Source organism: Mus caroli, chromosome 1 (assembly GCF_900094665.2).
Source record: "Mus caroli chromosome 1, CAROLI_EIJ_v1.1, whole genome shotgun sequence".
Classification (NCBI taxonomy): domain Eukaryota; kingdom Metazoa; phylum Chordata; class Mammalia; order Rodentia; family Muridae; genus Mus; species Mus caroli.
Genome location: NC_034570.1, coordinates 68,079,440 through 68,094,913, shown reverse-complemented (window position 1 = coordinate 68,094,913; position 15,474 = coordinate 68,079,440). Strand labels below are relative to the sequence as shown.

Sequence of the window (15,474 nt, the reverse complement as noted above, 5' to 3'; positions counted from 1 at the left end):
CCACCCCCCCCCCCCCCCCCCCCCCCCCCCCCCCCCCCCCCCCCCCCCCCCCCCCACCCCACCCCACCCCACCACACCACACCACAGCACACCACACCACACCACACCACATGCATACACACAAACATGTCCAGGACAGACTGAGAGTCCATCACTGTGGGACCACCTGTAGAACTAAAAGCCAGTCTACATAATTTCAGAACACCAGAGAACGTATAGCTACTCCTCCATTCCAACAAAATTATGCCTCAGTTCTGTCACTTTATTAAGTGGTGGGCAGGAAGCTGGTAATATAAAAACAAATCCCAGAGAACCAGATGATAGCTGGGAAAAAGAAATGGTATGTGATACAATATTCCAAACTGATTCAAAACTTCAGAAAAAGACACAAACATACATACATCCACGGTATTTTTATGAGAGTCCTGTCTACAAAAAGGTTAAAAGTTAAAGAAACCTGGGACGAAAAAGGCTTACCAATCTACCAATCTTACTATTTTTTTTTTACTAATTTTACTAATTTTTACTAATCTTACCAATCTATTTTTATTCAAGATTACCTTTGGCTGTTTTCGTAAATTTTTAGAATTTTCACAATAATAAACACAATAATAAACGTGGTGTAACTTTACTTAGGACTGAGTTGAAGCAGCAGGCAAGTCACCTGACGTAAGGCGCATCCTAATGCTATGGTCCCCCACCCACAGGCTGATGTATGTTTTCTCCCATTCACGTGCCCCTTTTAAACATTTTTAAAATAATTTATTTTTATTTTGCGTGCATTGGTGTTTTGCCGGCTTGTGTCTGTGTGGGGGTGTTGGCTGGATCCCTGGAACTTGAGTTACAGCTGTTAGCTGCCATGTGGGTGCTGGAAATTGATCCCAGGTCCTTTGGAATTCCAGGGCACCTGGTGCTCTGCACTGCCAAGTCATTTCTCCGGGCTTCAACTCATCTTTCAAAGAAATGGTCACTTTTCAGTGGAACGTCTCCTATGTCACTTGATGTCCTTGTAGATATAATTTATTTCCTTTTTAAAATTTATTTAAAAATTTATATTTATCATATTAAATTATGTATAGTATTTTAGTTATGTGGAACATTTGACCCCTTGGAACTTGAGTTAACAACTGATGGTTGTTAGCTGATGTGTGGGTGTGGGAGTTGAATCCAGGTTCTCGTCAAAAGCAACAGTATTGTTTTCTTATAAAATATCGGTGGTGGTATATGCCTTTGTTTTTTGTTTGTTTTTGTTTTTTCGAGACAGGGTTTGGTTTCTCTGTGTAGCTCTAGCTGTCCTGGAACTCACTCTGTAGACCAGGCTGGCCTCGAACTCGGAAATCCGCCTGCCTCTGCCTCCCCAGTGCTGGGATTTAAGGCGTGCACCACCACGCCCTGCTGTGTATGCCTTTAATTTCAGCATTTGTGAGGCAAGAGTAGGTGGAACTCTGTGAATTTAAGGCCAGCTAAGTCTATAGAGCTAGTTCCAGGTCAGCTAGGGCTATACTAAGAAACCCTTTCAGAAAACATGCACACACATATAACATTTTTACTTTATGAGTATGAATGTTTTGCCTGCATGTCTGTCTGTGTATGTGTATGCTTGGTGCCTCAGAGTGTCAGTTCTGGAACTGGAGTTACAGGTGGTTGAGGAACACCACATGGGTGCTGGGAATGAAATCAAGGTCCTTTGGAAGAACAGCCAGAGCTTTTAATCACTGAGCCATCTCTCTACCCTACAACAAATACTCTTAACTGTTGAGCCATCTCTATAACTTTATTTACTTTGAGATATGGTTGCTTATATTTGAAGGTGGCCTCAAAATACCTATGCAAGTCTAGAATGACTGGGAACTTCTGATTCTCTTGCCTTTATTCCTTCTAAGCTAGGATTGCAGGCATGTGCCACCACATCCAGTTTCTTATATGTATAATTTTTGTGGTCAGAACTCCTTTTCTAAGTTTTGTTATGTATGTGAGTGTTGCCTTGTCTGTCATGCTCATGTCTGTGTGTCCCTTTTTAAGCCACACTGACCAGGGACTGATAATGGAGGCATGACATTCTAGTTTCCTTCCTGATCTCAGAAAGAATACCTTTTTTCCTTTCATGAAAGGGACTCATGTAACAGAGATAGACCTGTGAGCTCTTGGAGCTCCTATCTCCTTAGTGTTGGGAATCACAGGCATACATTTGGCTTATGATTTCAACAGTTTCCTGAGAGATTTGCTGTAGGGTTTTTGTCAGTGCTTTTTATGAAGACTCTGAGGTACTGAGGATGACTCTGAACTTGTGAACCTCCTGCCACCATTTCCTGAATGCTGAGTATAGCTGTGTGTAACTCCAGCATCATTATATTATTTTTTGAGATAGGGTCTCATTATATAGCCCAGGCTGGCTTTGAACTCAAGAGATCTATCTGCCTACCTGTGCCTCCTGAGTGCTGAGATTAAAGGCATGTGTTACAATATAATTTAAAACAATCATGGGGGGCTGGAGAGATGGCTCAAAATCAAAAAATAAAATAATTTTTAAAAGAAATGTATCAGATTAACCAGTTCATTGCAAAAAAATGCTAGGTTAATTCAATATTTTTGGTTTTTCTTAGACAGGGTTCCTCACCTGGCTGTCTTGGAAATCACTTTGCAGACCAGGCTGGCTTTGAACACAGAGACACAACTGCCTCTGTCTCCCAAGTGCGATTTTTTTTTTAAAGATTTATTTATTTACTATATGTAAGTACACTGTAGTTTGTCTTCAGACACTCCAGAAGAGGGAGTCAGATCTTGTTATGGATGGTTGTGAGCCACCATGTGGTTGCTGGGATTTGAACTCAGGACCTTTGGAAGAGCAGTCGGTGCTCTTAACTGCTGAGCCATCTCTCCAGCCCCCAAGTGCTATTTTATTCATTGCTAGATTTGATTATTTATTTTGTCTGCAAATTTCTTTCCTGTGGTGCTAAGGCCTGAAGTATGTGCTCTATCAGTGAGATATACCCCTGGGTTCCTTATTTTTCAGTTAAAAATTTTATTTATGGCCAGGCATGTTGGTGCAGACCTTTAATCCTAGCACTTGGGAGGCAGAGGCAGGCGAATTTCTGAGTTCAAAGCCAGCCTGGCCTACAAAGTAAGTTCCAGGACAGCCAGGGCTACACAGAGAAACCCTGTTTCAAACAAAACAAAAACACCCCCAAAAAACAAAAAATAAAATTTATGTACATGAATGATTTGCTTGCATGTGTATCTGTGTCCCACTTTCATGCCTACGCCTGCAGAGGCCAGAAATGGGTATCAGACCACTCTGGAAATGGAGCTACACACACTTGAGAGCAAGCGGCTATGTGGGTATTGGGAATCATATCTAAGTCCTCTTGAAGCTCAATGTTCGTAACCACAGAGCCACCTCTCCAGCCTTACTGTTCAGGTTTTGAAACAGGGTCTCATTCTATAGCCAATAATCTAGAACCTATGAAGACATGGCTGGCCTTGAACTCAGAGCAATTCGTGTCTCAGTTCCCAACCTGCTTGTGGACGTTGTACATCGTGGTGCGCACTAGGCTCCGCACCACGATGTACAACGTCCACAAGGCGTGTTGGCTCATGCCTTTAATCCCAGCACTCCGGAGGCAGAGGCAGGTGGATTTCTGAGTTCGAGGCCAGCCTGGTCTACAAAGTGAGTTCCAGGACAGCCAGGGCTATACAGAGAAACCCTGTCTCGAAAAACCAAAAAAAAAAAAAAAAAAAAAAAAAAAGAGACTGGTCCTCATCACTGGGTACAGCAGTAGCACATACCTATAATGCCAGCATTTGGGAAGCTGGGAAAGTTGAATCACAAGTTGAGGGAGGGCTAGATTGAGCTAAACATGACCCTTTGAATTGTATGTCTACATCCATGGTGGAAGTTGGTCCCTGGTTTTTTAGGATGTTCCGGACAGGTTTTAGTAGCCAGGTGCTGCTGCTTCAAAAATGAACTGAGATCTGTTCTTTGTTCTGTTTATAACATTACCCCATTCTAGGTGATTCTAGGATAGGAACGTCATTGTGTATGTGGTAGCAGTTGTGTGTACACCTGCACTTGCCCTTGTGCATGTGTAGGCTGACACTGGGTGACTTTCTCTTTTTAAAACACTGTCTGGTTGTATGGGTGCTATGCCAGAGGGCAAATGTATGGAGTTCCTTTCTTCTGTCTTTACATGGATTCTGGGGACCTAACTCAGGCCATCTCACCAGTTCCTACTTTATGAGAAAGCTTGGCACTGAACCCGGAGCTCAATATTTTGGCTAAATTAGATGACCAGAAAGGCCTCCAGAATCCACCTGTTTCTGACCGCGCCCCCCCCCCCCCCCCGGGTTGGGATTATACAGTGTTGCCATGGACTTTTATATACACCTAAGTTTAGGACACTAGATTTACATTCTGTGTTGGCTGAGTAGATGGTCCTGGGTGGCATCATCAACAACAAAAACATCAAAATCAGGCTGGGCAACCCAGTGAGTGTTCCTTTATAGCCTCTTTCTGCTTCAGTTCCTGTCTTCAGGTTCCTTCTCTTGATGGACTGAAATCTGTAAGGGAAATAAATTCTCTCCCCAAATTGCTTTTTGGTCATGCTTTTAACACACTGCAAACAAATCTGAGACACAGAGCAAGTGCTTGACCTATTACTGACTCATCTCCCAAGCTTCCAGTGTAAACCCTCACCCAAGACCTGAAGTAATGCATTTGAAAGTTCTGATTAGCCGGGCATGGTGGCACACGCCTTTAATCCCAGCACTTGGGAGGCAGAGGCAGGAGGATTTCTGAGTTCGAGGCCAGCCAGGTCTACAGAGAAAAAACAAAAAGTTAGTTCTGATTCATCTGTTAGGGTTTAAGTTCACTGATATTTTCAAAGTTGTTTTTAATTTGTAGGGTTGCCCCTCCCAGTTTAACTGACTTTTGTTTTTATTCTTCATATTATGTTTTCTCTTTTCCATACTGACATGAAGTTAGTGATTTTCAGCTGTGAGGTATGAAGTAGAGGTTATATATTTCATTACATTATTTGTGTCTGTCTGTGCAGGCAGGCACAGACCACAGTGTCCGAGTTGAGGTCTGAGGTGTACTTGTCAGAATCAGCTCTCTCCTTCCACTATGTGGGTTGTAGGGATTGAAGTCATCAGGCTTAGTGGCAAGCACCTTTGACCAATGAAGTTCTGTTTTTGTTGTCTTTTCCTCCCAGAAACAGTCTCACCATGTAGCTCTGGCTGTCCTGGAACCTACTATGTAAACCAGGCTGGCCTCGAATTCACAAAGATCCGCCTGCTTCTCCGCCTTAGGTGCTGATATTAAAGATGTGTGCTACTCCCAACCCCCTGGCAATATTGGAAATCTTTCTTTCCATTTTTTTTTTCCTAAAGATGGGTGGCTATGCACTGTGGCTGACCTAGAACTCATTATGACTATGTGTACTAACTGGCCTTAACTCAGGAGATTCTGGCTCTGCCCTCTGAATGCACTAGCCATCCCTGACTTCTGTCATAATTTTGAGACAGGGTCTCACTGAACCCAAAGACTGCTGCTTTGGCTAGACTGATTGGCCACAGCCCCTAGTATTTTCCCATCTCTGTGCCCCTCTGTGCTGGAAAACCCAGCTTTTATGTGTTTGGGGAACGGGGAACTCGAACTCAGGACTCCACATGCTTGCATGGCAAGCAAGCACTTTGCCCAGTGAGACACATCCCCAGCTGGTTCTTGGTAACAGTTTTGTTCTCCTTTTCCTGACTTTTGAGCAGCAATGAAAGCAAGCAAGAAGATCCCATAGAGACAGAAAAGCCCTCCCGGAAGCCTGCAGATGCCTCTCCTTGCCCCGTCCCACCACCAGAGCAGTACATGCTCTCTAAAGTCCTTAAAAGAAGCTGGAAATGGGCTGTGTTCTACCAAGCCAGACATAAGATCAACTCTGAAAATGTCCTCTAATATTTAAAGCTCATAAGAAATAAAGCACTACCTCTTTACTTACAGAAATCTCTCCTACTCACAGGTACAGAAGCCAGGAGTGAGGTTCTGCCTGTGCAAGAGACACTTTATCAGGTAAGGGCCACTATCCTAGACTCCTAGAAGCTGTAGCCTTCTAGCCGCCTAAAAGTCTAGCCACAAAGGAACCACCATGGTCCTCTAGGCAGAACAGTCTGTGTGTAAGCAGTCAGGGTAGAGGCAGGTCTAACAATGATCACCAGATTAAAGTGCCTAGACATTTCTATGCTGACGGAATAAACTCTCCAATTAAAAGAATTTAAAAACAAAACAAAAAAACCCAGCATGTTTTATTTTAATCCTGTTGAGGGTGAGGGATGGAAAACACAATATAAGGGGAGGGGTCTCTTTATATAGTACATACAACATCAGGACCAACCACAGGAAGTAAGACCCATCGTACCCCCTCCCCATTCAACTCCTATGTAGGTCCAAGGCCAGCTGAGGATAGATGGGACATGAGTTAAGACACTATTGGCACAGTAACATGGCCAATGCACCAAAAGATGGAGAGAATGTCCCAGGGAGCAAGGCCCCAAGCCTCAGCTGCTCCCCCAGTGAAGTGGAATGAAAGACTTCAGCTCAGCAGGAAGGCATATTTCAAAAATCAGGGTACCCTAGAGAACTTTTCAGATCACAAGCCGCAGAGTGAGTCAAGACATTTATCAAGGTGATGCTGTTCTTTGCTTTCTGAGACTTTTCTTCTTCAGGCTTGAGGCCAAGTCCTCCTCTTCAATTTGGAAGGCAGGGGAATAAATGCTTATTCTACCCTCCTTAAATCTAGGCTACTTAATTACTACTTTCTTGGCTTTAAAGACAGAAGCCAACGAACAATGAAAGAGCCCTTGGGTTGGCACAACTGCCTCTGCAAAGGTTTCTATGACCACCTGTCCCTTTATGACCTCTTCAAACTCAAGTGTCTGAGACATGGGCTGAACATTTGGGCTCTTTCTAGAGTTGGATTAATAATGCCATTTTTGGAGGTGAGGATGAGAAAACAAAGGCTGACGGTGGGAAGTATCGCAGTTTACAGTAACAGGTTGAGAGTCAAGCCCATGGGGATGGAAGTGGGGCCCTGACACTATCAACAAGTAAAAAAACATTTCAGTGGCAACCCTGTAGTTTCCATAGACCTAAGAAAGTGTGTTAAAAGGGAGAGGAGACTGAGCTAGCAGAGTCCAGCTATTCATTTTAAATCTGAAGAAACTCATTCAGCTAATACTGCTTCAAGTATAATCACGAGGAGCTGGCACTACGAAAACTCACGCTAGAGAACGGGGTCAAGTAGCCTACCATTTGGATCCAGGCGCTTACTCCGTTTGAGAAGACACCTGGAAATTATCTTCGAAGACCTGAATCTGAAGAACTGCCATCCCTCCTGCCCCAATACAATTCTCTTTTAGGGAAGGTTGAGACAAAATTAAGACACCTGCTTTAAGTCTAAGTGGTAAAAAAGGGGAAAGCGCTGAGATTTGGGTAGGCTAGCAGCTGAAGCCAGAACAAGGTGAGTGTCCTCACAGCAGCCAGGTGTGGGAGGGAAAGAACAGGAACAGAGAGCAGGCACAGAGTTCCTGCTTGGCCTTTGGCTTTCCTCTTCCCTTGCCTCCCATTCCACCCAACAGCCTGATGCAGCTATCGGTCTGTCAGAGGGGATGCAATGCCCAAACCAACTTTTTATTGAGCTTATGCAGCTAACAGACTTGTAAACAGTGCCAACTGACAAAGTTTTGCTGAGAACTACAGCTTGTGTCCATTAAACACATCTCTCTCTTTTGAGATTAAAAACAAAAATCCAAAGTAAACAAATACTGTGAGAGAGAATTAAGAGACACACCTTAAGTTGTCCAGGAAGGCAAAGTTTAAAAAAAAAAAAAGCCACATGGCTTGGTCCCCGGTGCTCTCATGCCTAGAGTGTTGCTGCCATTACCACGTCGTCTCCTCTCTCTACCAGTGGCTAGGTAGAGGTTCAGGAGCAGGGTCATCTTGGGCATGCTGCAAACACAGCATTTGCTGGTGTTGACACCCACCTGGGGCTGTTGTAGCAGACTGCTGTCAGGAGCCCAATTCCTGGGAGCAGTAGGGGGATCCAGGACCTCCAGTCAGCCCACACACCTCAGCGGGGTACCTTGCCCCTTTTCTCCAGTACAGTTCAGCACTGAGGTTGTCTATTCCCAGCAATAAAACCTGAGCTGTTTTCCTCAATAGGTTCCACTCTCACTCCCCAGCAAAGGGGAGCAGTGAGAGGGAATGAGGATCACTGAGGGGGCAGGGGAATCCCCCGGGGATCGGTGACCTGGCCCTCTTGCAGGTTCTTCACCAGTTGTGCAAGCCAGCGTTTTGTGGTGGTGTCGTCTTTTAGCACCTGGGCAAAGGTTGTGTCCTTCAGCTGGTCAGGGAGGCACTGTCTGAGTGCTTCACGTGCCCTACATCAGAAACAAACAAACCAACCAGAAAGACAACACATAAGCCCATATTTGGGGGCTGGGAAGACCCCCTTTCTTAGATATAAATATACAATTTCCTAGGAATCCATGGCTATCAAGTCACACCATGAAACTATTAGAATTCTTTAAAGCAGGTGTTATGTAGTCCACAAATATTTTTACCACACCTCAATGCAGAACTTCATGCAAAAGCAAAATGGAATAATATGATGCAATAGTTCACTCCAAACTTTGTTCTTCTTTAATGATAAATACTGTCAAAATACCATTAAACATAGCTTATGAGAAATGAAATTATTTTCCATACAGAGCTGTTCTGAACAGTTACAGCTCTTTGTTTGTTTGTTTTGTTTTGTTTTTTCGAGACAGGGTTTCTCTGTGTAGCCCTGGCTGTCCTGGAACTCACTTTGTAGACCAGGCTGGCCTCGAACTCAGAAATCCACCTGCCTCTGCCTCCCGAGTGCTGGGATTAAAGGCGTGCGCCACCACGCCCGGCCAGTTACAGCTCTTATATTCAAACAGGTGTAATTTCTAATAAATATATTCCAAACTTGGGAGGTACTGAAAAACAGGACAAATGATCAAAGAATAGCTAGGGCTCAAATAACCCCACTGGCTAGAGACCAGTTCACATTAGTCAAGCCACTTGATTCTTAGGAACTCAGAAAGCACTCCATTATGTGGCTTAGCAGAATCTGAACATGTAGCTTTCATCATAAATTATGTATTAGTAGGAGAGAAGGTCAAACATTTCTGAAGTGCATTACATCTACAAAGTGCAAGATTCTGGCAGAGTCCTTGAACCTACCAAGAAAAAGTACTAAGCTCAACAGCTTACAGGAAGCAGAGAACTGCAAGCTAAAAAAGCCCTAGGCTCCCGGACTTTGCAAGAGTTCTTTAAAGTACTGTGATTACCTGGAGTAGCCACAGAAAGCCCAAACCACACCAGCCTCCCTTGAAATTGCTTGGGCTTTCGGGAATTTCAGGGTAGAACAGAGTTACAACAGGAAGGTCTAACTAGTGCATTTTAAAGTCAGAATTTTAGATTTTAACCGGAACTTAAGTTTGTCTTAGACAAACTAAAGTTATATGCGTTTCAATTCTCAAGACAGAAGATCTGAGCTGTAACACTGGAATCCATTCATGATACTATTTCGACAAGTCCTATTAAATCTTTACCTGGGATTATCTGAGAGTCGAAGGTAACATCTTACTACGTGCTTCAGCAGACGGGCAGACGGTTCTTTGGATAGCTGCAGGACCATTTTACCCTGTTTTACCCAAAACAAAGGTAGGGGGAAAAAAAGTCACAAAGTAGTTCGAATTGACACCAGAGACCAGATCATCTAAGAATCATTATAAAGTTTCCAAGATTTTCCCCCCCTTTTGAGACAGGGTCTCTATATTTCCTGTAGTCTTGGCTAGCCAAGCACTTGCTATATAGAGCAGGCTGGACTCAACCTCAAAGAGATCTGCCTGCCTCTGCCTCCAGAGTTCTGGGATTAAAGACATATACTACCATTCCAGCTAGTATTTTTGGGCTAAGACACTTCTTCATTCGGCTGGTGAGAAACCCATGTTGTTGCTCCAAGCCCACAGGCATCCTTTTGCATCCCTCTGCCTTATAGATACTAGGATGACAGGCATATACCATCGTACCTGGCCAAATAGTTATTTCTAGTTAGAAGACAAAGTTTTGGGTCAGTTACGAAGGGACTAAGTTTTGTGATGGAAGTAAACTGCAAAGAGGGTAAAGGAAAGAACTCACCAAGATCATGGCAACATGGGAAAAACGCTCATATGTCTGACATATATAAGCTAAACCAGTATCATCCAAGAGGATCTTCTGGAGTATGAATGTGGCAACCTGGAGTAAAACAAAGACGAATTCCTAAAGAGCTGCTCAGACTTATCATTTAAGTGACTACTGCTCACACATCTAGGCATGATCAGCACTCAAAGCATAAAACAAGCGGAGTACTCTGCACATTTTACATAACTTTATCAAGCATCACATAATCAGAACAAAAGTTATTGTACTGAACAAGTACTATGTCAGGGTTTCTTTCTTTCTTTCTTTTTTGTTTTTTTGAGACAGGGTTTCTCTGTGTAGCCCTGGCTGTCCTGGAACTCACTTTGTAGACAAGGCTGGCCTCCTGCCTCTGCCTCCCGAGTGCTAGGATTAAAGGTGTGCACCACCACGCCTGGCATCAGAATTTTTTTCTAAAGGCTATTTATAGACTTCACTTTTCCTATTGAGTCCACAAAGTACATACCACTATTCTCATTTTATATAAAGGGGAAAGCCCTAGATAATTACCAGGAGAATTGCATAAAACTTGAGTCCAGCCTTGGCTACACAGTGAATACCAAACCAGCTTGGAACACAGGCTCAACCCTTTCCCTCCCCGCCCCAAGCCCCTATTTTAAATTAGACAATCATTATTTTGGGGACAAGGTTTGAGACATGGTCTTACTCTGTAAGCATGGCTTAGCTAGCCTCAAACTCACAGCAATGCCCTTGCCTCAGCCTCGTAAGTGTTGGAATTACAGGCAGGAGTCACAATTGCAGACAATTAGGATAATGATTATCTTTCTTTGGTGCCATCAGAACAGCTGTTGTCATTGTTCCACTGAGGTATAACACTGCATATACCTCACTGTATATACGAGGTATAATGGTACAAATAATACACTCCAAAGGTAGCTAAATCTTAATCATCAAACCCTGAGAGTGCTGTCGCGTATGTACAAAAGGGTCTCTGCAGATATGATTAGGGATCTTGAGCTACAGAGATTATCACACAGGTCCCAAGAATCACTAAACACCATTCTAACAGAGAGATGGAAATTTAACCCCTAAGAAAGGAATACAAGAGAATGAGATGTGAACATGCTTGACTGCTTGCACAAGGGAATCACACATAACAGAACACAAGGAACGTAATTCTAGAAGTGAAATGGCATGTAAAAAGACTCCTCTCTATAACCTCTAGAGGAACCCTGGCTCTGATCTACCTGGCTTGATTTCAGCTTATTGAAACTGACTTGTGGCTTCTAGCCCTGAGAATAAATTCATAAATTACGCCATCACTTAATTCTGCTAATTTGTCATGACAGCAATAGGCAACTAATACAAACTACAGCAAAGAACAAATTCACTAATAGAATGTTACGTGGTGAGCTTTCAGTCTGTATACCATATCTGTGCACAACAGCTTAAAACACAGAACATTTCCAGCAACTCAGAATTTTTAGCATTGCTGTGTATCTTTCCCCAGTTAATACAGATCTTTACAGGTAACCACCAATAGCTAGCTTGGCTTTCTGTTAAACGTGGATGCTGTTTTGCCTGCATGTATGTGTGCCATGTGCATGCCTTGTACAGCCAGAGAGAGCATGTTGGAGCCACTGGGGCTGCAGTTACAGATTGCTGTAAACTGTTATGTGGATGATGAAAACTGAACCCACATCTTCTGGAAGAGACACTGGTCTTATTGCTGGTCCATCTCTCTAGTCCTTTTTCTTGTTTTTGAACTTCACCTAGGTGGAGTCAGAGTAAAAATTCATGTGCTGGTTTCTTTGCTTAATACAATTAGAACCATCGGCATTACATGTATCAGATCACACTTTTTAATGTAGTTTATTTATGACCATACCACTTTTCAATCTTTAAAATAGAAATATTATAAATGTCCTCATACACATTTTGACATACATAAGAGCTCATTTCTCTTGAGAACATACCTGGTGTGAGACTGTGGAGTCATACAGCAGGCTTATGTCTAGTTTAGTGGATAATTTCTGGTTCCTAAGTAGTTATATATTTACTTAGCAGGGTTTAAACCAACCAACCAGTCACCTTAGTGAGCTGGCCCCGTGGGTAAGGACACTTACCCTTGAAAACTCAAGTTCAATAACCAAGGTCTACATGCTGGAAGGAGAGAACCAACTCCCATAGAATGTCCTCTACCCTCCACATGTGTGATGTGACACGTGTATACAAATAAAAACATAAACAACCAGTCAATCAACTAACCCACCTATTCAACTAAACTTTACCACCCTGAAAAAGCATTCCTAGTAGTCTAGGATTAGACATGTACATTTATTAAAGGTTTATTTATTAAAGGTCTGTACCTGTCTGTTTGAGTATGCGTGCATGTAATGGTGTAGGACTGTGCAGAAGCTAGAGGATGTTAGATGCTCTTCTTTATCACTCTCTCCTATTCCTTCCAGGACAGGGTCTCTACCTGAACCTCGGTTTGTGTTTTCCTGTAGGCAGGAAGCTAGCAAGCCCTAGCATTCTCCTATGTCTATCTGCTCAGAGCTAGGATATAGGTGTGCACAGGATGTAGCTTGCTACATTTGGTACATGGGCCTGAAATTTGATCTCCAGTTGCCATGATTATGCAGCAAGTGTTCTTAACTACTAAATCATTTTCCCAGACTCATATTTTAAAAGATGACTTGTTTATTTTTATGTGTATGGGTGATTTGCCTTCATCTATGTCTGTACACCATGTGCACACAATGTTGGGGAAGAAAGAAGGGGGCATCAGAGTTATAGGTGGTTGTGAGCCACCATATGGGTGGACTGGAATTGAACTTGGGTCCTCTGGAAAAATAGTAGTTAACCACTGAACCATCTCTCCAGCTCCACACCTGTATTTTAAAAATATTTCCCAGGTTATTACAATATAACAGCCTTAACTGAGGACCTTTATTTCAACATGTACCTACTATGGGCAAAGTGTTTTAATTGTTGCCCAAAAAATTTAAATACAAGCTTGGTATTGTGGTATAAGTCCATAATCCCAGTCCTCAGGAGTCTGAGACAGAAGGATTGTTCCAAATTTGAGAGAGAATGAGTTTATGTGCACTACATGTGTGCAAGGGGCTGGTGGTCTTGGGTGCTTTAAGAACGCTGAGCAAGTTATTTGGAGCAGGCCAGTAGCAACACTCCTATATGGCCTCTGCATCAGTTCTTGCCTTGCCTTTCTGCTCTGACTTCCCTGGACTACAAGCTGTAAGAGGAAACAAACACTTCCAACCCCGTTACTTTTAATCATTGTGTATTATCACAGCAAAGAAACCTTAACTAAGATCCTGACTGTATGAGCCTGATGACCCCAGTTTGACCTGTGATCCCAGCACTCCTATAGTGAAATGGGAAGCAGAGACATAAGTGCCCAGAAAGCAGCCTGTGGACCAGCTCACAGCAGTAGGAACCAGAGACAAGGCAGAATGTGTGCGACAACTAGCAAAAGTTGTCTTTATCTTCACAGGAGCGCATGGCACAGTCACACCCACACCAATAAATACACTTACAACACAATGTTTAGAAGGTGAAAAATCTGAAGCAGCAGAGAAAGGTTCTAGAGCCACAAAGCAGCAGCCAGAGCCAAAACAATGGTGAACCTCGGGCCGGAGAGGCGGCTCAGAGGTTAAGAGGTCCTGAGTTCAATTCCCAGCAACCACATCACATGGTGGGTGGCTCACGATCATGTGCATGCGATCTGATGCCCTCTTCTCCTGTGTCTGAAGACAGCTACGTTGTGCTCATATATATAAAATAAGTAATCCTAAACAAACAAACAATGGTGGATCTCACTCAAAGCGCGCAGTACCGTTTTAGAGAGTTCACTTCCAGACTCCATGATGCGCAGACACAGAGGGATGATCTCTGTGGTCAATAAAAAGTTGATTACTTCTTGCTCATCTGTTTTAACCAAGGCGCCTAAAGAAAACATGGACAAGCAAAGATATTTTAAAGAAAGGCTTTCAAATGATATTTACTTTGTATTGTTCATCAAAAGCAAGAAATATGACATACAGACTGTAGTTTCTGTGTCAGGGAATCCATTTCATATCCATTTAAACAAAAAGCAAAAAAAGAGTCAGATGTAGTGAGTCATGAATGTAATCCCAGCATTGGGACGGGCTAGAAGATACTGTTGAATTTTAGGCCAACCTGGACTACAAAGAATTACAAGACAGAGAGAAGGGGAATTGGGGGAAGGTGAGGGAGAGGGAGGAAGACAGACAGAGAGAAATTCATGTAGGCACATTATGCATGAAAAAAAAAATCTTAAAACAGAAAAAAAATTTACTGAATTAAGTTCTTGCCAGGCACGATACTCTCTCTATAATTTGAAGCTAAAAATCAGATCTTGATTTCTGATTCTTATAGCTTTATTAACAGTATTAAGAATGGTGCTTGCACCGGGCAGTGGTGGCGCATGCCTTTAATCCCAGCACTTGGGAGCCAGAGGCAGGTGGATTTCTGAGTTCAAGGCCAGCCTGGTCTACAGAGTGAGTTCCAGGACAGCCAGAGCTACACAGAGAAACCCTGTCTCAAAAAAAAAAACCAAACCAAACCAACCAACCAACCAAACAAACAAACAAACAAAAAAGGGATGTAACTTTGTGATCACTTATTAGTAAACAGACGATGTCAAAGACAAAAAATGAACAAGCTATAAGAAGTGAACCAAACACACAACTTAGACCACTATTATCAGTAAGAATTTCAGGCTTACTAAATGTCCCTGATAACTTACCTAGGACATCAATGCCATTCAGTTGGTAGTGTGCTTGCCTAGAACGCATAAAACCCTGGGTTCAACCTTCAGCTCCACATTAAAAACTATATCAGGTATGATGAAGTATGCTTGTGACCCCAGCACTTTGGAGGTGGAAGGTAAAGAATAAATTGAAAAAATTTCATGGGTATCCTCAGCTACATAGGTAAGCCTGAGGCCAACGTGGGCTACATAAGACCATTTCTCAAGAAAATAAAAAACAAAACAAAAAAATAACTTACCAATAACTCCAAGGCTGGTGAGCCGAAGATATTCAAAGGGACGAGTTTTGCTGACTGTGTGCAAAAAGGGGTACAAAAAGAGTGGGATGTGTGCTGCCAGAAAAGCTGACCTGAAAGAAAGGACAACCCCAGTCAGAACCCAGGGCCCACTAAGTCTGAGGCTGAATGTGAGGCTGCCAGGGGAAGGAATCTTTAGAAAA

At 43.0% G+C, this 15,474-nt stretch overlaps 2 protein-coding genes across 2 annotated transcripts in view; one reads left to right on the top strand and one right to left on the bottom strand.

The window, feature by feature from the left end:
- Window positions 1–6,008: 6,008 nt before the first annotated feature.
- Window positions 6,009–15,474, top strand: part of Usp37 (ubiquitin specific peptidase 37) — a 94,214-nt gene continuing 84,748 nt past the window's right edge. The window contains exon 1 of the mRNA XM_021170821.1: window positions 6,009–6,061. The gene's annotated coding sequence lies outside the window, so the exon portion shown is untranslated. The remainder of the gene's footprint in view (window positions 6,062–15,474) is intronic.
- Window positions 6,263–15,474, bottom strand: part of Cnot9 (CCR4-NOT transcription complex subunit 9) — a 23,028-nt gene continuing 13,816 nt past the window's right edge. Inside the window, exons 4-8 of the mRNA XM_021170868.2 lie at window positions 15,275–15,384; window positions 14,079–14,188; window positions 10,217–10,315; window positions 9,628–9,719; window positions 6,263–8,427 (exon numbers count right to left, since the gene is read on the bottom strand). Of these exons, the coding sequence (XP_021026527.1) occupies window positions 8,259–8,427; window positions 9,628–9,719; window positions 10,217–10,315; window positions 14,079–14,188; window positions 15,275–15,384 (580 nt within the window). The 3' untranslated portion in view covers window positions 6,263–8,258. The remainder of the gene's footprint in view (window positions 8,428–9,627; window positions 9,720–10,216; window positions 10,316–14,078; window positions 14,189–15,274; window positions 15,385–15,474) is intronic.